A 20,906-nucleotide genomic window follows, 5' to 3' on the forward strand; every position below is an offset into this window, starting at 1 on the left:
GTCGCCGTCAAGACCTTCCGCCTGCGCATCCACTACACTGGCTTTCCGCGCGCCTGGGATGAGTGGATGGAGATGAACACGCAGCGCGTGATGCTCGAGGAAGAGAGAGAGAAGGGCGACGGTGAGGGTGATGAGGCCGAGAGGGGGTCCGAGAGAGCGGCCGGGTGGAGGCCGAACGCAGCACCGAACGCAGCACCGAACGCAGCACCGAACGCAGCACCGAGGAGATGCCCGCGGCCGGTCCCCCGGCCAAGAAGCGCCTGGGCCGGCCGCCGAAACCCAGCTCCGTCGAGCCCATGTCGCTGCGGCTGGCGCTTCGCACGCTGGCCAAGAACAACGCCGGCAGCAGCGCCACGTCACACGTCCCGGCGTCGGCCGAGGTCTTCGAGTTGCCGCGCGAGCACATGACGCTCAAGGACTACGGCGTGTTCCTGCGCGTCGGCGACAAGGTGCAGGTGCGCGGCCACGACAAGCAGTGGCACGAGTGCACGATCGTCGACTTTAAGTATGGGCGCATCCGCGTGTACTTTTCCGGCCACTCGGACGAGTACAACCAATGGGTGGCGGTCAACTCGGACCGCATCCGCGTGCTGCGCCAGACCATTGAGGGCGACGGCCGGCTGGAGCGGCTGGAGCACGAGGCGCAGGCGCCCCTGCGCAGGCGCCGCGAGAAGCTGCGCGAGCAGCGGCGCCGGCGCAAGCAGCTGGCGAGCGCGTCGCTGGTGCGGCTGGCCGAGACGCTCGAGTATGTTGTGGGGGACAGCAGCAGCGACGCCGACGCCGACGCGGCAGAGGACGATATGCCGCTGGTGTTGCGCATGCTGCAGGGCGGCTCGGACGCCGCCGACGCCATGCCGCTGGCCACGCGGCTGCAGCTCAGCAGCCAGCTCGAGAAGATGCAACGGTCTGCGCACCCCGCAGACTCCGACACGTGGTTTGTATACTGCAACCGCTGCAGCATTGTTATCCGCACGTTCCGCTACTACTGCACTGTGTGCGAGCACCCCAGCGACGGGCTTGACTACGAGAGCTTTGACCTGTGCCTTGGCTGCTTCTCCAAGAGCTGCGAGGCGGCTGGGCACGAGCACGAGCACGAGCACCCGCGCACGGCCTTTGCGCGCGCGCCTGTTTGCAGCATCGACAGCATTGTTGCGTTCACCGGACGCATGCTTAGCCGCTGCCAGGACGAGGCCGACGGCAGGGCGGATGCCGAGGCCGAAGAGGAGCTTGGCCACATTGCCAGCCTGGTCTCAGGCGTCCTGTCGATTTACGAGCCAGACACGTTCGACGAGTCCTACGACACGAGCCGGCCGCCGCTGGCCGCTGGGGGCTGCACGGAGCACCAGTCGCTCTGGAACACGCTGGCAGCCGGGCTGCACGGCACAACAACGCAGGCGACAGCCGTAGGCCGCATCAGCGGCGCCATCAGCGGCCGCGCAGCCATTGCGTCGGACTCGCAGCCGCAGTGCGCGTTCTGCGGCAGTGCTGATTCAGCACAGGCTGCGGCGCTAGGCGGGTTCGCGGGAAACCGGCCCTTTGTCCTTACAACAGTGACGGCAGCAGGCGACACCCGGCACCAGCGCTTCTGGGCGCACCACGCCTGCGCGCGCGGGTCCCCCGAGGTGCTCATGTCGCCGAGCAGCGGCCAGTGGTTCAATGTTGCGGCGGCGCTGCGCCGCGGCCGCACAATCACCTGCGCCGCCTGCCACAAGCGTGGAGCCACCGTTGGGTGCTTCCACGAGCGCTGCCAGAAGTCGTACCACGTGGGGTGCACGGATTGGCCGCCGGAGAGCTTCAGCGAGGGCCGGCTGTTCTGGTGCGCAAAGCATGCCAGGGACAGCGGCATCGAGGCCGAGGGCGGGGAGGCCCTGCCGACCTGCGCAGCCTGCGACCGCTCGCTGACCAGCGACCTCATGTGGATGGTCTGCCTGGAGTGTCCAACGCAGCCGCGGCCCTTCAGCATCTGCCTGACGTGCTACGAGACACGCGAGGCCTTGGCCAACCACCCGCATAAGAAGCGTTGCTTCCGCGAGCACCTGGTGCATGCCGGAGGCGTGACCAGCTCCGGCCGGTACTTGAGCTCGGCTGGCCGCGGCAGGGCAGGGGCAGGGGCGGCAAGGGGAGCAGGGGCGGCCGGCGCGGCGTGCAGAGCAACTGCTGCCACTACTGCCGCTCGCGCACGGCCCGGCGCTGGCGCCGTGGCTACGGCGGCGTGATCATGTGCGAGGCGTGCTTCAGTGCCGCGCACAGCCTCGACCAGGACGCGCCAGGCCAAGGCTGCCTGCCCGCCCAGGGCCTGTATGCCCAGGACCTGCCCGTCCAGGATCTGCTCGCGGACCCTGCCGGCTCCGATGCCATGGAGGTTGTGGCGCTGAACCCATTTGGCTCGCAGACGGCGCTTCTGGCCGAAGACTACTCGCAGCGCATCTATTTACGCGCGACTCATGCGTGGCTCCGCAGCGCGCCGAATCTGCCCTGACCCCACAGACCCCGCACAGCCAGCAGCCGCTGGGCCGGCTGGCGTCGTACGGTCCGACGGACAGCATGCTTTTCACACTGATCGTCGACTCAACGTACTTTGACATTCCGGGCCGCGCCCCGCGCTGGGGCTCGCACTCCGGAACGGACTACCACGGCACATGGCTGCCGCAGACCGTGCGCCGCGCGCTCCTGCGCCATACGCGGCGCGGCGACCGTGTGCTTTCGAATTTCCTCGGCCGCGGCACCGATGCCATTGAGAGCTTCCTGCTCAGCCGCAAGTGCTTCGGCGTTGATATTAATCCGTCGGCGGTGGCGCTGTCGCAGCGTAACTGCTCGTTTACCATTGCTCCAGACTCGGGTATGGGGGTGGAGTTCCGGCCGGTGATTATCCAGGGTGATGCGCGCAGCCTGGGCGATGCTGCGTGGCCCGGCCATGAGTACTTTGCCGCGGACGAGTCGTTCGACCATATTCTGTCGCACCCGCCATACAAGGACTGCGTTTTGTACAGCACTAACATTGATGGCGACCTTAGCCGCTTCCCTGGCCCCGATGAGTTCCAGCAGGAGATGCAAAAGGTTATAGAGCAGAGCTGGCGTTTGCTCAAGATGGACCGCCATTTGACTTTGGGTATCGGGGATAACCGCTCGGAATGCTTCTATATCCCTGTGAGCTACCAGCTGATTCGTAGTTATATTGACTGTGGCTTTGAGCTCGACGAGTTGATTGTTAAGCGGCAGCGCTACTGCCAGGCATTTGGCCTGGGGACATACCTATGCGTGCAGTTTGACTTTCTCATGTTTACACACGAGTTTATCGCGACTTTGCGCAAGGTGCCCAAGGAGCAGGTCGACAGGATGCATTTGCCTGAGGCGGAGTATGCCGAGCATCCACAGCTGGCTTCCATTGCTGTGAATTGCAGCAGCCGCAGCCACAGCAGCAAGGCGCTGTAGTTACTGTGAAGGCTCGTGTGTTGAGGCAGGTGCCGGCGTCGCCGATTGAGCGCAAGAGCGTGGTCATGGGCAGCGTGTGGTCATTTGAGAGACACTCCATCCACACATTCCCGCAGATATGCATGTCCCGGATGGTGGAGCGGTTCGGCAGGGACGGGGCAAATTGGGAGCAAATCGACTTGGCCCTCGAAGCACTCCACCCCATTGTGACAACAACAGGGGCGGAGGTGGCTCGCAAAGATAATCGAGACAGGACATTGCAGCAGACCAGGCCAGCAGCGAGGCGGATGATATCAGCGACTCTGATGTGGAGCACCCGGACAACGGGACGCATGCCGGAGCGTACGAGCGCGAACGCCAGCGGCAGATCCAGCAAACCGCGAGCAGCTGCTGAATCTCGGCTTAGTGTCGGAGCTGGGCGAGGACAGCAATGACACGGCGCACTACCGCAAGCTGCTCTCCGTGGTGCCTAACCAAGCGCCGCAGCTCCCACTGGCTCTTGTTGTGGCCCCGCATGTTCCGAATTCGCAGTTTGTCCGGGCACACGTCCCGGCGTATCGCCGCGCCCTGGTGCAAATAGCACACGATGCCAGCCATCGTCTGTGTCCATCGGGAATGCTGATTCTGGGGGTGCAGGATGTGCGCGACGAAATGGGGAAGCTATGGCCGCTCGGCATGCTGGTGCTCGAGGACGTGCAGAGTGCCATTGGGCCGATCCGTTTGCGTCTCAAGGAGTTCATTGTTGTTGTTGAGAACGGGTACGCGAGGAAGCGCGATGATGTTATTAGTCGCGATAGTTTTGTTGACGAAAAGTGCGTCGTTGGGATGAGCGGGCCCGGAATCCATGTGCCGATAGTGCATGCATATTACTTGGTTTTTATGAAATTGAAATAAATAAATAAAAAAGTTAGGCTGATTCAAAGTACATATCTACAAAGTCCTTGCGGATACGCTTGATGAACCCGAAGATGTCTCTGGACATGTTGAGCCACTCGACGTGGCTCTCCACATCCTTAATCTCCGGCTTGCACGCGACTACCCGGTAGTCGCTCTGCGACAAGTCAACGGTGATCGAAAACGGACGCAGCGGCTCCGAAAGGGATATTAATGTGAACACAAAGGTCAGCGAGTCCTTAGACTCACCAGCGACAATAGCCAGGCCCATTTTTTTTCAAAAAAGTCCAGCTCCGGCTGATTCTTCGCAGCCTGCGCCTCCAACACCCTCTTCTTCTCATCAGCCGCCTTCTGCTTCCTCGCTATCTCCATCTCGAGCCTAGCCACCATCCCCGACATCTGGTTAGCCCCCTCCAGCACCTCTCTTTGCTTAACCTGCAGCGCACTAATCTCCCTGCACAATGCCTCCTCCTCGCCGTGCTCATCCTTTAATGCGCGCACTATTTCCTTATTCTCCGCTTCTAGCGCCTCCATATCCCCGACCATCCTCCTCTCCCTCTCCTTCCCCTCATCAATCTGGTGCGCGTAATCTTTGGCGCGCTCGCGAATAAGCCTCTTTAGCTCCTGTACCATTTCGTCAACGCGCCGAGTGAACTCCTGGTTCTGACGCCGGTCCTCGTCCTTCTGGAACCACACACGGGGGGCCTCGTATTCTTCGCTCGTCGATGCTACGGCGTTTGCTGAGAGACCATCGACTATGTGGCCGGGGAGCTCGTCTTCTAGAGACATGGCTCCGCTCGAGAGTCCGCTGTAGGCTGTTTCCAATAGTCGCCCGACTTTGATCGATGCTGGGCTGTTGAAGGAGGGCAGAACGTGGTCACGCCGCCCGGGTGTCATTGGGCGCCGCCGCGGTGTTGTAAACCCCTGAAAAGCTGTCGTGCTCATTGTGTGGAATCAGTAAATACAATACAGGCCGATTTGAAAAATAGAAAATAGAAAAATAAAAAGAAGAATGGTGAGTTTATTAATCGACAATATTTGCTCTGCCATTTAAGAAACATCAAAAAAACAAACACTAAAAAAAATATGATCAACAGAGTCGAGTCGAGTCGAATCACCAACGCATTGGCTGATCGTTTTCTGGCGATCAGCATCATTCCGGTTTTGTGCTGCCTGTCAGCCTGCATTTTTTGTTGTTATTCCCTTTTGCATGCCCTTTGCAACGACATCACAAAAAATTTTTAACCAACACGCAGTCTGCAGAAAAAAAGACTGGAATTTGGGGAACAAAAGAGTGAAGAAAAAAGTGTAGTCTGAAAACTTGTCCAGCGAATGAGAAAAATGCAATTTTTGTTGAGATTCTGGATGCAAACGCATACACCATTTTTTTGTACTCGTGCTGTTTTAGGAAACACAAGAAACCATACCACCTTTTTTTACCCTTTCTTTTTTTTGTGTTACCTTCCTTGTTTTTTTGTTAGCACATAGCGTTTTTCCCTCTTTTGAATTTCACTACTCTAATTGACCAGTTCTTTTTATTTTTTTGTTGCAATTTAATTATTTTATTGTTGCCATTCTTTCATTCTGTTCAATTCAGCTAAACTGTGCCTTTCCCCTCTCTTTCTCCTCCCCCTCACTCTCCCCTCACTCTCCCCCTCACTCACTCACTCTCCTTTATTCTTTCTCGCACACGCATCAAATAAAAAACACGGCCTTCCATTCTGCGCAATTTTTTTTGGGATACTCTTCTCCAGAATTTTCTTATATCTACCGGGAAAATATATAAAGATTAAAGCTGCGCCATGCGGTATGGTGACTTTGCCAGTCTGTGCGAGCGTTCGCCACTTCCAGTCTGCCGAGTCTTTGGAGACGCCGTTCTGCCGACTTGTTTCCCTAAGAGTTATTCGATTGGCGAATCTCGCCTAGTCAATATTCGTAAGTGTCGGAGCTTTTTTCTTTTGCAATACAGAAAAAAATAAGTTGAGGTCTCGTTGGGAGATGCAATACTAATGATGCACTATTTTCCCTGTTTCTGTAGCTGACTTTGCCATGTCTATCATTGCGTTTTTGTTGATGGTCTACATGGGCTTCAAAGCTAATCGCAAGCTGGCCGCTGTTGGTAAGTTTTTTCTTATTTTTTCATTGGCATGCTCACAAATGGTTTCTTTTCGCGTAGCGGTGACTAAATCATTGTAATCGCTGCCAATCGAGTGATAGAGTATCAACATGTAATATTATTTATGCACGCACCCACACACACGCAGGCACACCCTGACACACACACCAATGCACAAATTTTCATGTCGATTACTAAGGGATAGTGCAATAATTCCCTCTGAGCCTATCTGCATGTCCTTTTGGTGCCCTGTCTTTCTTTTTTACTCCTTTTTCCACAGCTGCCGCCAAAGATGATGCCTATTACTGCTCGTATTTTTATTTCTATATAAACTTATATTTTCAAATGGTCTCGATTTTGATATTCTATTTTTATTGCGGCCACCTGCAAATGTGTGTGGGGACCTCAATTAAAAATGGAAGCAGTATAGACCTTACTGCAATAAAGAAACCAATTACTAAAATGATCCCCCTCACCCCCCCCCTTTAAAATATCATTTTTCACTCATTGCATTACCAATAGGTCGGCGAGAAATGGCTCTGCTTCTGTCGCTGTTCTGCATCACCCTGGCTCTCAACCTTGCGGGTGCTGATTTTATTTTTGCATCGTCAAAGGCAAACAAGGTACGACTCACTAAATGAATATTCATCCTGTACAGAGATCATATTTTGTGTGCGCATGTCTATATTGATCGGTTTTAGAAATGCTTTCATTTTTTTGCTAACCATTCGCTTGTCGTTATTGAAATTACCCTATTACCTTATTTTCGAATATGTAGTGGCTCGGAGTTGCAAACACTGCGCTTGAAGTGTCGTTTTTTTGGGCGTTGATGCTGTTTGGTTTTGTTGGTAAGTATTTTTGTCCCTTTTTATTTCTGAGTACGCTGGAGACAAAATATAGAAGAAAAGAGAGTATATAAACTGGGGGGCATGGGGGGATGTTTTTTGCGCATGTGTTTGTTTATAAATGGCGCTATGGCTGGTTAGTCTTAATTAAAGCCCCCTTTTGATTATATTCCCGTCAATGAATACATTGTGTTATTGTTTGTTTGGTTTATATTTTCATATTTTCAATTCGAATATTTTGGTTTTTTTTCTGTATTTGGTGTTTTTATTGCAAAAAAATTTCATTGTCTGTAAATTTCCGCACAACCAGAAAAATAATCGGTTTTTATTTTCAATTATACGCACTTAATTTCGAATTCTGCATTTGTGTATTTTTTGGATATTTACGCATATAGGCTTCCAGATCCTTGATGATGGCTCGTTCGCGTCCATTTTGACCATCATCGTGTCGACCGCTGTTGTTTTATCTCGATCGGTTACATCGCCGCAGATACCGCGTTCGGAATCTCGGGCGGCCTAAAGCCCCCAGCATCCGATCCGCTGTACTCGCCCGGACTCTTCACTGTGTACCTCGTTTTCCCATTGGTCGCTATCTTTATCTACCTGGTCACGCAGTGCATCATTGTTGTCAAGTTCTTGGCAGTGCGCCTTCCGATGATTTGGCTGCTGTGCTCGATCGTGTGCTTTGCCACAGCTCAGATCCTGCTGTTTGTCGCGAGCAAGAAGATTTGCACAGGGTCGGACAACCGGATCGATGGCGCGTTCTTTGCCACCCTACTTAACACTTCCTCGGTGTTCTGCATCTATGGATTCTGGTCGTCGATCACTGGTGATGATAGCGAGGAATATGCTGGCATGTACAAGTTCTGAGTTGACAAGTTATCGAAGTGGGGGGGTTGAGCTCCTTTTTCTTTCTATCTTTTTTTACTTTGCGGACAACTTTTCTCTCTTTTTCCTTCTACAACTGACACCGGCTGTCCTTGCTCATTGTGGATGAGAGCGACTCCCTCCCACTAAATAGCAAACTGCGTTAGGCCAAATAACTATCGGCTCCTTCAGTTATGATAACTTTTCGCATTTTTGTTGCCAGTCCCGTTGGATAAACTCAACCTTTAAATTCTTTTTACTCTATTTGATATGCTCCTCAGTATATTTTACCTTTTCCACCCGCCTACTATCTCTCTCTCTCCCTCCTCTTCCCTTTTTTATTTTCATTTTATCCTCATTCTTTAGCAATTCTTGTCAATTTTTTTTACGTGAGTGGTCGTTTTTTATACATTCGCTCATAGATTTTTTTGCTAGAATTTTGCGTCAAGGAGTTTTTTATCTTTTACTTTTCGTCTTTTAGTTTTGTTTCAGTTTTTTTATTACTCGCCGGTCGCTAATTCAAAATGATATACATCTCAAAATATGCGTAATAACCAGTGGATCAAGTTTTAATATATGAAATAACTTGTGAAATTGCAAATTAACCAAGAGTATATGCTATATTGCAATATCAGACTTCCTATTTTTATTAAAGGATGAATCTGCAGCAGCTCAATTAAATACAGAAATGGTAATTGTCATGATATTGAGAAATTGAAATTGAAATCGAATACTATACTATACTATACAGAAAATTAAAATCAAAAAGTGGGTGCAAAATACAAAATGTCTTCCCAGCGAAGCGCAACAATCAAAGATATCATCTAAGTGGCCTGTCGGTTTATTGTTATATTTCGTTCAAGTGCTGGGGATTTGGCGGAAGAAGTCAGGATCCGAGCACTCCACCTCCATATCATTGACATTCTTATCCGCGTTGAAGCACTTCAGGTTGTTAAAAAGTATCTTCCAAACGCATCCACACCGTTGTTATCGAGCAAAATATACAATTCGGCAACTCGCAGCCCATCCACAGTAGCACCTTCGAGCTCAAACATAAGATGCTTGGACAGGAACATTGCCTGGGCCAGATAAAGTTTGAACTGGATGATCTTGCGGTTACGGCGGCACTTCTGATTGGCAGAAGCTGCATCAGTGCTCGATGAGTCCATTGATTGGTAGTATCTCTTGGCAGAATTCTGGTAGGTGTGCTTGAGGAGGCGGAAGAGGTGTCTGTAGTGTCATGACAGTCTCGGGTGGACTAAAGTATTTGCGGATCCATTCGACGCCAGCGCGGGGACTTCCGGGTCAACATTCACCGCTACCGCCATCTTGTCCTTGACGTTCTTGATGTTGTCGCGAATTTGGACTATCTCAGTCTAGAGTTCGATCTTGTCCTTGGCTGCTTGATTAACTACTATTTGCACCCGGTCTTGGCAACCTGCAGGCCTCTTGCGTGGTTGGCTTCGGCCTCTTGCAGGGCCTTGCGGGACTCCTGGGTAAGAGTTTTCACAGAATCGGCGAGTTCCATCTCGTGGCGCTTCTTGGCTCTGTCCATCGAGCGTTCAAGGTTGGCGGCTATGTTGCGGACCATGTTGGAAAAAGCTTTTGCGGACTGTTGGGCTTCCTCCAGCTGCAGATTCAGGGCAGCAGGATGAGCCTCTTGGACAGCACGGTGCTTTTGACCGGAAATGTAAGCGCGAGCAGTGCAACGAACAAAAGAAGAAAATGTCATTTTAAAATTGGGGATAAATAAAAAATAGCAGGAATTGAGTTGTCCAAACGATGGAACGAAAAGTTATAAAATATAAAGCAAAAAGGAAAAAAAGGAGATAGAACAGTAGCAAACAATGATAATACAGACGTATGAAAACAAGGATGTGTGTGTGATAGAGCAGCAAATTTGGAGAGCAGCAGAGTTGGAGAGCGCCAGAGTTGGAAAGCAGCATAGTAGGAGCGTATGCTATTATAGTGCAAAACTAGCGCAAAGAAAATTTTGTAAAGAAAAAATGCGATGGCTACTCAAGCGCTTGCGCAGTACTTTATAATATATGCATATGGAACATGTTTACAACATACAGCGGCACTATATTACAACTGCAGATTATGAGCTGCATAAGCGTGCATATGCAGTCATTGTTCATCGTATTGCAAGGGTATGGCAAATTATTTTTTGTTAGGGAATGGTATCGGCTTTCTTGAGACATCTGCAAGTATAGTTTTTCTGTTTGAAAGCTGGATTGGTGACAAGGCATTACATTGCATGACATTGTTGCAAAATAACAGACACAACTGTTCGCATGGTACCATTGCTAAAATTAGACAATTAAACTTAGAGGGAATGCTTTCATGTGTTTTGAATATTTTTACGCATCAAATTTGTCGCTTAGACAAAGCTAAATGATAATGCAAATGTGCCCACAGCTCGAATCACACCGCTGCGAACGTCATTTATTTGGATTAAGGACATTTACGCAAACAAAAGGAGGAACAAGGTGACACAAACTGATGCATTATACCCCTTGTCGCGTAGAGTGACTGAATCGTTAAAATGTTGTTTATACCAGCTGCTTAAACCTGTGAAATAGCAAGTGGCCACATGCATTGGTTATTGTGCACCCCCTTCGCTGTAGCACAAGTGTGAAACTGAATTCCTGCTTGATGTAAATAACACGTTTATTTATATGGCAGGCCACCTACGATTTATCGGAAGCAATATTTCTTTTTTATTTTACGTTGCCGATCTAGGTTAGGGTTGCCGTTCAAAAATAACAATACATTTTTCTATATTTGCACTTTGCAATGCCCGTCAACTTCTCTTACGAAGCAACAGTGCGTACAAATTTATTGATGGTGTTGCACAGACTGAAGATATGGAAGTGGATGTTAAGATTGAGAATCGCGAAGCAGATTTCCACCTGCGTGCCGATTGATAGGACACTAATTAGATCATGCAGGCATAAATTAGAGAGGCATTACATTGATGCCCAAACATGCCCCCCATTTTGCAATGCACACGCGTGAGTGCACACACACGAAAACCACAACATTGACTTGCCAAGATACCGGCCTGCTCACAGAAGATCCAGTTCTCATCAACAGAGCGCACAATTGACAATGTGCATAGCAAAGGCGACAAGGCACATATATAAGATGAGGCTGGCCCTGGTAGCATTTTAGAAATGTAGATGTGATTTTATAAAAGGCTTTATTACTGATGTTTCTAACACTAGGTTACTAGTGCTTCTCACACCCCCCTCTTATTATAACAACGGTAGAAAGCCAACAAGGAAGACCCACATAGAGTGGCCTACAAAATTGTTGTTGTGCAAACATCACTTAATTGTCATTTAATGTTTCTATCATGTCGAGTACTTCGGATTAGACATGTATACTTGAACTGTCAAAGTGATGAGCATGTGCGCCATTTAAAGTTAGTTTGGCCCCAGCAATTTATAACGCCATTTATTATTATGCCATTCGTAAACATATTTCTAACCAGAATATTCTATAAAAATAAACAATGCTGCAGCAGTTGGATTAGGAATATTAGAAGGTTCGGCAGAGTGTTTTTGTTGCTGATCAACGAAACTGCTTTTTCAACAACCATATGCACATGTGCAAATTATTTGATATGTTGGTGATTACACGCCTTTTTGACAAATTGTATTTTTTTACTTTTTTCAACCACAAAACGCATAATCGAAAGAGACGCTATGTGTGCCAGGCATTTTAAGAAAAAGGCGTTTGGTTGTGTGGGTTACCAAAAGAACCTTCTCACCAATAAATATTTCCCTGCACCCATTGTTGGGGCCTTGCCAATTTTTTAATTATGGTGATGCCACACCTCATTGTATTCTTTGCCAGGCAGCATCAAAACCTCTTTCTCTTTTTTGGATTGGTCTCGTTTCGCTGAGTCACAGCCAGTGAAGACAGGTTAAATTGAACATCTGCTCATTATATTTTTATGAAACGGCTCATATGCCAACCCCTGCATTCCAAATAAAAACCGCACATTCGCTCACAATACTTCGTATTCAGATACTGACATTATTCCACTTGACTCGTGATTTAAATATGGGCTTGGGACGACAAGTTGAGTAGCACAACCTGTGCATGATATCATCAATAACCTGTTTTTTCGGACACGCTGAACAATCAAGGGGCTCGAGGAATAGTTCTGACATAGCCTGAAGTACGTCTTTTATTTCCAGGGGGTAAAGATTTTCCAATGCGTTTCGGTATTTGAAAGGGCAACTGTTTTACATGCAATAAAATCAGCATCATTGCGTGCTTGTGCTTGTGCTTGTGCTTGTAAATATAACAGACACAAAGCAAAAGATTCAGACCGTGAAAAAATCGAATGTCAGTTTAAAAATGTGAAAGGTAGGTCGACAATCCCACACCTATTTCTTTGTTGACATTTTTTGCAAAGAATAGAGGAAACAAAATGTCTTGCTGAAGTTGTAATGCCTCCCAAGAACCAATTATATATTTTAAACACATTTTTCAATGTAGAAAATAAACCGCCGTTCAAATATAATAGCCGAGAGAATTCAGCATCGGTTTTAGCCTTTTGTTACTATCCCGTCCTCGCCCACCCCAACCTGTCTACTTCTCACTTTCAGCCAGCTGCTAATACACGGTCATCTCTCTATTTGCTCTCACTCCCTGAAAAGGAAATTAAAATGAATGCGATTGACACAATTCTATGTAGTCACCATGAATGGTCATTGAGATCAACCGCCCATCGGGACAAAGTTAGCGCTTTGTTTTGTTTTTCAGTTTTAAAGTGGACCATGAGTTCACATCAAATAAAATAAATTGACGCCGCGGCCAAACACCACAAGAATGCGGCCAACGTGGAGTTTAGCATTATCGATTGCTGATCCAGAATTAATTTCTGAATTGTAAAAAAGCTGAAGGCAGGTGTGTCGCTTGTTTGCAAATCATTGTACTTTTGTAGTCACCCAGAAGTACGCTTTTAGGGTTATCAACAGCCACAAGCACGTACTAAATGTGTCGCTAGAGTGTGCGCGTGCGTAGTAACATTTTTGTATGTAACTTTATTAACACGAGCAAAGCTTTCAATTATAAGCAATTGATGACATTCTACAGACGCAGTCAATAATATTGTAAGCCACATGGGATATTGATGATTTATAATGGTGTATTGTGCGGGGGAGCAAATGTCTCGATGTCTCTAAGCCTCGATGTCTGCAAAGTTCCCGTTAATCATTTTTATGCGTACACATACTTGCACTGGCAATCATAATTACACAGACCGTGTTCTAGGTCTAGACCGAAACCGATCAAACGCCAATATTTGTTTTTTTTTGACTTGCCTCAATAGTGTAATTATTGTGGATACTAATATTCAGAGCTTTATACTTGGTATTTCATTGTTAAGATAAAAATTGCAAGTGCGGCTGCAATACATGTTGGTTCTAATATCAAGTAAAAAGTTAATTTAGCAAACTCTAACTGGCCAAAAAAATTGTGCGACGGAATTCAAGAATTTATTGCGGCGATGGCCGCCAGATAAGAAACTGATTGAAGCAAAAGTCCGGACAAATTCAATCAGATGCGCGGAACTTGGTGTCTTTGGGCATTTTTGAAGTCCGAGTGTTGTCCATGCTATGTATCATTACGACAAATTGTTTCTATTGAATGAGGTGCGCATAGTTTGCTACAGAGGGATGAAGAAATACGTAATTTGTCACACTTTTTATGGAATTTGCAGCAGCATGAGCGTCAAGGAAATTAATGAGTTTATACAATGCAATGTGCTGCTTAAATGACATCTCTCTGCATCGTCTGTTGCAGTCACCATGTATTATTATTTATTCAACTTAAACCTCAGATACTTTTACTCCCAAGTGCCCTTTGTTCAGCTGCGGCGATAGAGCGACATATATGCATACATACAAGCTGCGCAGAGCTCTGCTGACCCGCGCTTTCCACAACCGATCAAGCAAGTGCTTAGACACATGGATCGGTGGCGCCGGGTCATGAGTTCGGGAATCCATATGCCATGCGCCAACCAAGTGTTCAATTGAGCGCAAACTCCGAAGTGTTGCAAATAAAATTGGAAGGGAAAGGCCGGCATTGAGTTTGACCATCTCTGAAGTGCCGCTGTCTCATTGACAAGCCTTGCTTGTCGTTCTTGACCATGGCCGCAATGCTGAGTCCCTTTTTCCGCGCTGGCGTTATTACAGCGGCTGATGATGGCACATATTGTTATCAGTACGGTTGAATTGATGGCTCCCAGTGCAACAAATTAACTGTTAGTTTGCCTTTTGTTGGGGGATCCAAAAAGTGCAGCGTCAATATCTGAAGCGGCGACAAAAGAGGAGTAATAAATTATTTTGTTTTCGTTTGTTTTTGGCATCAACGGACTACGGACCACATAATAAACCTAGGCTCGCAAGTGCAAAAAAACAGCGAAAAAGGAAATCCACCCTTCAGAACGTCTTGAACGCCGAGTTGCACACTCGAAAAATAGTATGCGCACGCTCGATTTGCTATATTTTGTTCTGACCATTGGAATCCGCAAAACGATTGGTTGGAATCTCGCGCCCAACACCCCTTATTTTTCCAAAATTTCTCGATTTTGCCCACACACATGGCTGCCCTCTGCTCATCACCCCTGAGAAGGGGGGCAAGCAGCCCACCCCCATCCACTTTTTTATTGGCTAATTGAACAAAGCACAAGAAGCACCCGAGCGCACAAGAGAGCCGAGCAGCTGTCTGTTTTTTGGGCGCGCTTGGCCGTGGGCAGCAAGACCCAAAAAGCGCAATTCCTATTGCGCTTTTCCTTTATTGCCCGCAGGGGAGGGAAGAGGGAAGAAAGCGGGTTTCCTCGCAAACAGTCACCCTATTGTCGCATTTTTCTTCGCTGGTTAAAGTGCGGGCAAAGGGCAGCGGGCAATGGTGATAGGGTAGGATAACAAACAAAGCCAGCCCAAAAACTCAGTCATCCAGTCCTACACAGCAGCAGCAGAAAAGATCGATTTTGAAACGCCTTTCAAGCCCTCTTTGCGTTCTTTTGTGTGTGTAACAAAGTGAATTGTTTATCGCCCGGAAATCTCGCCGCTTATTTCCAAATGTGCGAAATCGTCAGCCGGGCGATATAAAAGACCGGGCATCTGCTCCAAACCTTTCCGTCCAGCGCCTTTTTCTCAAAATCCACCCTTCCTTTCCTATTATTCATAGAGTTAGTTGTCATTGCGTCGTATATTTTGTTCTTCATATTGACATGACCTTGGTGCTTGCGAGCCTTTTTTAAGCACAAGTAATTACTAGTTTCATCTCTTAGAATTCCAACTCGTCCCCCCCTCTTTCCTTATTATCTTTAGTCTAGCCGCACGCTAATACTTTTTCCCAGTCCCTTTGTTTTTTTTATATTACCTTGTGTGATTTGAAGACTCCAGCCGGATCTTGAGAGTATTTATTTTTTATAGACCGCAGCGCTTGCTCTTTCTTCCCTACGCAACTGCTATTTATTTTTATATATATTTTTACCCACCTTTCTTTTATAGCGACTTGGCACGCCCTTATTTTAATTGCCCTAATTAGACGTCATTTGCTCAAACATGAGTGACGCACCAAAAGAAGTGCCGCCGAGCACAGGCGCTTCCGAAGACGTGACTACCCTCAACGTTGACCCCAACACCCTGACAGTCGCGGATCTCTACGACAAGGAGAAGTTTGACCTCGAGACCATGGACAACCGTCTTGTCTTCCAGCTGCTGCAGTGCAGCCCCGAGGGTCTGTCCCAGAGCGAGGCCGAGCCCGTATCACCAAGGTAAAGTATCACACGAACGTTTTGGTTTTGCCCATGTCCTGTCTTGCCATTTGTAATTCACACATTGTTTTTTTTGCTCACGCGTGGGCTATCTTCGCGGATGCACACAAATCCGATTATCCCGCCTGACTATTTTTCAATGCCCTGCGATTTTCATATGCACTCTGACTTCATTGCTTGAAATGAATTTTTTTTACTCTTTTGGTCCAAAGTGTGCATCTTTCTTTTTTTGCTTCTTTTCCATGCTCGATTGCAAAATCTGACACTTCTAGATTGCTTCTTTTTACGTCGCCTTGTGCAACGCTCTAAGCAAACATAGCAGTAGCAGTGATTGAGATTAATTTAGTATTGCCACAATCTCAGGAATCCTTCTGCTTTACCCTTCTGCAATATTTGGCAAACAATTGTTTAATTCTAGATTTTGCTTTGTTGATGTCCGTATATGTGTTGTGCCACACTTTTGCAGATTTTATGCTCTATTACTCGGGGCTTTTTTCTTGTTACACAAACAAGGCAGTGATGGTGCGACACTATCGTTACCATCATCGGCCATGTCTATTGCGCTATGCACTTGTGCTTATTATGTTCTTCGATGCCAGTGCTGATCTCATTAATCAGTGGCATCGGTCCGGGAAGCTCTTGTACTACACCTGCCCCCTTATTTATTTACTGCACATTATTTATTTGTGAACCATACTGTTATACTGTTGCACACACACCACACACACGCAGCCCTTTTGTCAAGATGCGTCATATGAGTACAGTAATTTTGTACTAAACTTTTTTCCCGCCATGTGTTTTTTATACTTTGCTTCTATAGTTTGGCGAGAACAGACTGCCCCATAAGAAGGTCAGCCCCATCATCCAGTTCCTGTCCTTCATGTGGAACCCCCTATCATGGGTTATGGAGGCCGCCGCCCTTGTTGCTATTGTTCTTAGCAACGGACAGGGCATGCCCCCGGATTGGCAGGATTTTGTTGGTATCGTTCTGCTTTTGATTGGTAACTCTTGCATTGGCTACTACGAGGAGCGCGGTGCCGGTAAGGCTGTCGAGGCCTTGATGGCCGCCCTCGCCCCCCAGTGCACGGTCAAGCGTGACGGCAAGTGGGTCACCATGGAGGCCGCCAACCTTGTCCCCGGAGATATTATCTGCATCGGTATCGGAGACGTCGTCCCCGCTGATTCCCGCATGGTTGTCGCTAACAATGTCAAGATCGATCAGGCTGCTCTCACCGGTGAATCTCTGCCCACCAGCAAAGATGCGGGTGATGAGGTTTTCTCTGGCTCGACTGTCAAGCAGGGCGAGGCCGAGGCCGTCGTCATTGGTACTGGTTTGAACACCTTCTTCGGTCGTGCTGCGTCTCTGGTCGCTGGTGCCAACGAGGGCATGGGCCATCTGCAGCAGGTTCTCGCTCAGATCGGTAACTTCTGCATCTGCTCCATTGCTATCTTCCTGGTCGCCGAGATCTTTGTCATGTATGCCGGCTTCAGATTCCGGTATCGTCGCGGTATGAACAATCTTCTTGTGTTGCTCATTGGTGGTATTCCCATTGCCATGCCCACTGTCCTGTCAGTCACCCTGGCCATTGGTGCCAAGCAGCTCGCTGAACACAAGGCCATTGTCACCCGTATCTCTGCCATCGAGGAGCTTGCCGGTGTTACCATTCTGTGCTCGGACAAGACCGGTACCCTCACTCTCAACGAACTTACCATCAAGACCGAGGCTGTCAGACAGTACTCAGAGATCAGTATCGATGATATCTCCTCTTCTCCGCCTATGCCTCCCGGGTCGAGAACCAGGATGCCATCGACAAGTCGATCGTCGAATCGCTGCACGACACTTCCCTTGCTCGCAAGGGCATTGAGATCCTTGACTTTATTCCGTTCAACCCTGTCGACAAGCGTACCGAGGTCACCTACCGCCGTCTGTCTGACAACACTGTTCACCGCGTGTCCAAGGGTATGAGTCAGATCATCCTTGAGCTTTCTACCCGCGATATGTCTGCTGATGTCAAGGCACAGCTTCACAGGGATGTCGATGAGTTTGCCCAACGTGGTCTGCGTGCCCTGGCTGTCGCCGAGGAGTCTGTCCCCTCCGGCGTTGTGACGGCCCGGGAACTGGCTTCCGTCTTGTCGGTCTTCTGCCCATCTTCGATCCCCCCCGTCACGATACCAAGGAGACCATTGAGCGCGCTATCGGCTCGGTGTCCACGTCAAGATGATCACTGGTGACCAGCTGGCCATTGCCAAGGAGACTGGTCGCGAGCTCGGCATGGGTGACACCATGTACAAGGCCTCGATCCTCAACAAGCCTGATGAGCTCGCTGGTATTGCCAACTCAGTTGATGAGCTGGTCCTGCGCGCCGACGGTTTTGCCGGTGTCTACCCCGAGCACAAGTATGAGATTGTCGAGCGCCTGCAGAACCTTGGCCACATGGTTGCCATGACTGGTGACGGTGTCAACGATGCCCCTGCTCTCGCCAAGGCCAACGTCGGTGTCGCCGTTGCTGACGCATCCGATGCTGCCCGCTCTGCCGCCGATATTGTCCTTACCGAGGCCGGTCTTTCGACCATCATTGAGGCCTTCTGCACTCGCGTATCATTTTCCAGCGCATGCGCAACTACGCCATCTACACCTGCGCCGTCACTGTTCGTATTGTCACCACCTTCTCAATCCTCGTTTTCGCCTTCAAGTTTGACTTCCCCCCGTTCATGGTGCTTATCCTGGCCATCATTAACGACGGAACTATGATGACCATTTCGACCGATAACGTGAGACCCTCCAAGGGCCGAATCATGGAACCTGAAGGAGATTTTCTCTTACGCCATCGTCTACGGCTGCTACCTGACCCTGACCACGCTGATTTCTTTGTTGTCATTGACAAGACCAACTTCTTCCAGCGCCACGGATGCAAGCCCCTCACCAACCACAACGACTTCAGCCTTCACTCGATCATCTACCTGCAGGTCTCGATTCTGTCGCAGGGTCTCATCTTCGTCACCCGTGCCCAGGGATTCTTCTTCACTGAACGTCCCTCGGTCTTCCTCTGCTGCGCCTTTGTCATTGCGCAGTTCGTCGCCACCATAATCACTGTGTACGCCAACTGGGGCTTCACTGAGATCAGAGGTGCCGGATGGCACTGGGCTGGTGCTGTCTGGATCTGGGATATCGTTTGGTTCATTCCCCTTGACTTCATCAAGTTCGGTATGGCCGCTATTCTCGAGCGCTACGCCAAGGCCCACAACCCTCCCGCTCCCGGCATGCCCGTCACCGAGGAGGAGGTCCACCTTGCTCGCCAGCGCACCCGCATGTCCATGGATGCTGCCCAGCACGTCACTCGCATTTCAACCATCCCGTCCCGTGGTGCCTCGTACTATGCTCCTAACTTGCAGGATACCATTTCGGGTCGCCGCAACTTTGGCAGTCGTGTCAAGAACTTGATCACTAAGTCGGGCAAGCACATCGGCATGGACAACCATGAGCTGCGCCGCCTCCAGAGCACCCAGGCTCAGGCTGCTTCTCGGATTCTGACTAGCGACAAGTAATATCGTTTTCTTATTTTTCATTATATTTCTTATCCCTGTTTTTTTCATATTATACTGGTGTAAATGGATTTAGAATTTCCAGACATTTTATAACGAAATTCTAAATTTTTAATGGGGTTTCAAAACCTGTTTTCATCCAGATTTTTTAAAATGCGGGGAAGTATTTAAACTTTGCGTCTGACTCGTGCTTTGGTTATGGGTTAAGCGTGACGATTAATGGTGTAATTATATTTTTGATTTTTGATTTGAAAAAATTTTTTGGAATTTATTTGCATTTACTGAATTAAATAATAATAATAAAATAATAAATAAATTCTAAATAAAATGCAGGCTGCGGATCTGCCAGGCGCACTGGTACCGGAGCCAGCACCCATATAATAACCGGGTTTGCTACGGGTGACCAATGCTAATGCCAGTGGACGTAGCAGATCCAGTTATGATGGGCAATCTTGGTGTAGAGCTCAAGTTAAAGTGGCAGCAGCAAGATGAAGACAAGCGCAAGGCAAAGTGTATGATAAAATAACAGCGGTGAGTCCAAGGCAAAATGCAAGACGGAAAAACAACGGTGGCAGAGAAAAGAGAAAAGATAACAGCGCGAGCATATGGCAGTGAATCAGCGGCAATGATGATAACAAGTACAAATACAAGTAAAAGTACAAAGCCAATTTTGTCTATAATATGAAAATTACAATAAAACTGCTAATATTACTTACTAAACAAAACAACGTCAAATAAGGGTATAAAATTGAAAATTGAAAATGAATGAGGAAGATAAAGCGTGAGAAGCATGTCTTATCTCGTGGGCGCGAATTCTAGTATTTTTACTCTCACAATTTGCATCATTATTGCCATTTTATTTCCCTGCATTCTTTTCAGCAGGCAATTGATCCAATTATTTAACACGTATGTACTAGCTAACAAACAATTTATTCGCAAAGTCAAAGTTAAAGAACAGTAGAAATGAAGGATAATATTTCAATTTATCATTAATTGCTAATGGATATTCTGACTACGGCGCATAGTCGATTGCTTTAAAGGTTATTGCATTTGTTTTATATTTATGTTTGCCTTATTTATTGAGTTAATCAATATTTTATTTATGAAAAGGCATGCAAACTAAACATTTTATTTATTTGATTCGCATTAGGACGCTATTTAACCCGGCATGCCTTAAAATATATTACTAAAAAATAGGAAAGTCATGATCAAATGAGTAATGATTAGCATTGTTGCACAAACTGAAGATATGGAAGTGATGTCGAGGTTGAGAATCGTGAAACAAGTTCCATCTGCATATCGATTGATAGGGAACTAATTGGATATGCAGGCGTAAATTAGGGAGGCATACATTGATGGCCAAACATGCTCCCCATTTTGCAATTCACACGCGTAAGTGAACACA

At 48.1% G+C, this 20,906-nt stretch overlaps 4 protein-coding genes across 4 annotated transcripts; 2 read left to right on the forward strand and 2 right to left on the reverse strand.

Annotated features, from left to right (window-relative positions):
- Positions 1 to 4,341: 4,341 nt before the first annotated feature.
- On the reverse strand, positions 4,342 to 5,420 carry BX661DRAFT_180246 (uncharacterized protein). The gene has a single exon (XM_051535420.1). It carries the CDS (start codon positions 5,269 to 5,271, stop codon positions 4,555 to 4,557), a length of 717 nt encoding a protein of 238 aa, XP_051392722.1. The 5' UTR covers positions 5,272 to 5,420; the 3' UTR covers positions 4,342 to 4,554.
- A 347-nt stretch (positions 5,421 to 5,767) lies between these two features.
- BX661DRAFT_204500 (chitin synthase III catalytic subunit) lies at positions 5,768 to 8,157 on the forward strand (the record flags this gene model as incomplete). Its single annotated transcript, XM_051538559.1, has 5 exons — positions 5,768 to 6,261; positions 6,365 to 6,445; positions 6,965 to 7,065; positions 7,221 to 7,290; positions 7,778 to 8,157. The coding sequence occupies exons 1-5, from the start codon at positions 6,129 to 6,131 to the stop codon at positions 8,155 to 8,157; spliced, it is 765 nt and encodes a 254-aa protein (XP_051392723.1). The 5' UTR covers positions 5,768 to 6,128.
- A 1,259-nt stretch (positions 8,158 to 9,416) lies between these two features.
- BX661DRAFT_90196 (uncharacterized protein) lies at positions 9,417 to 9,959 on the reverse strand. Its single transcript, XM_051539573.1, has one exon. It carries the CDS (start codon positions 9,884 to 9,886, stop codon positions 9,569 to 9,571), a length of 318 nt encoding a protein of 105 aa, XP_051392724.1. The 5' UTR covers positions 9,887 to 9,959; the 3' UTR covers positions 9,417 to 9,568.
- A 5,787-nt stretch (positions 9,960 to 15,746) lies between these two features.
- BX661DRAFT_209696 (uncharacterized protein) lies at positions 15,747 to 19,504 on the forward strand (the record flags this gene model as incomplete). Its single annotated transcript, XM_051538703.1, is given in 6 exon segments — positions 15,747 to 15,947; positions 16,779 to 17,684; positions 17,753 to 18,061; positions 18,177 to 18,554; positions 18,569 to 19,240; positions 19,259 to 19,504. 6 exon segments carry the CDS (start codon positions 15,747 to 15,749, stop codon positions 19,502 to 19,504), a joined length of 2,712 nt encoding a protein of 903 aa, XP_051392725.1.
- Between the last annotated feature and the right edge of the window lie 1,402 nt (positions 19,505 to 20,906).

This window comes from Kickxella alabastrina (assembly GCF_025024165.1).
Source record: "Kickxella alabastrina strain RSA 675 chromosome Unknown BX661scaffold_7, whole genome shotgun sequence".
In the NCBI taxonomy this organism is placed as follows: Eukaryota; Fungi; Kickxellomycota; class Kickxellomycetes; order Kickxellales; family Kickxellaceae; genus Kickxella; species Kickxella alabastrina.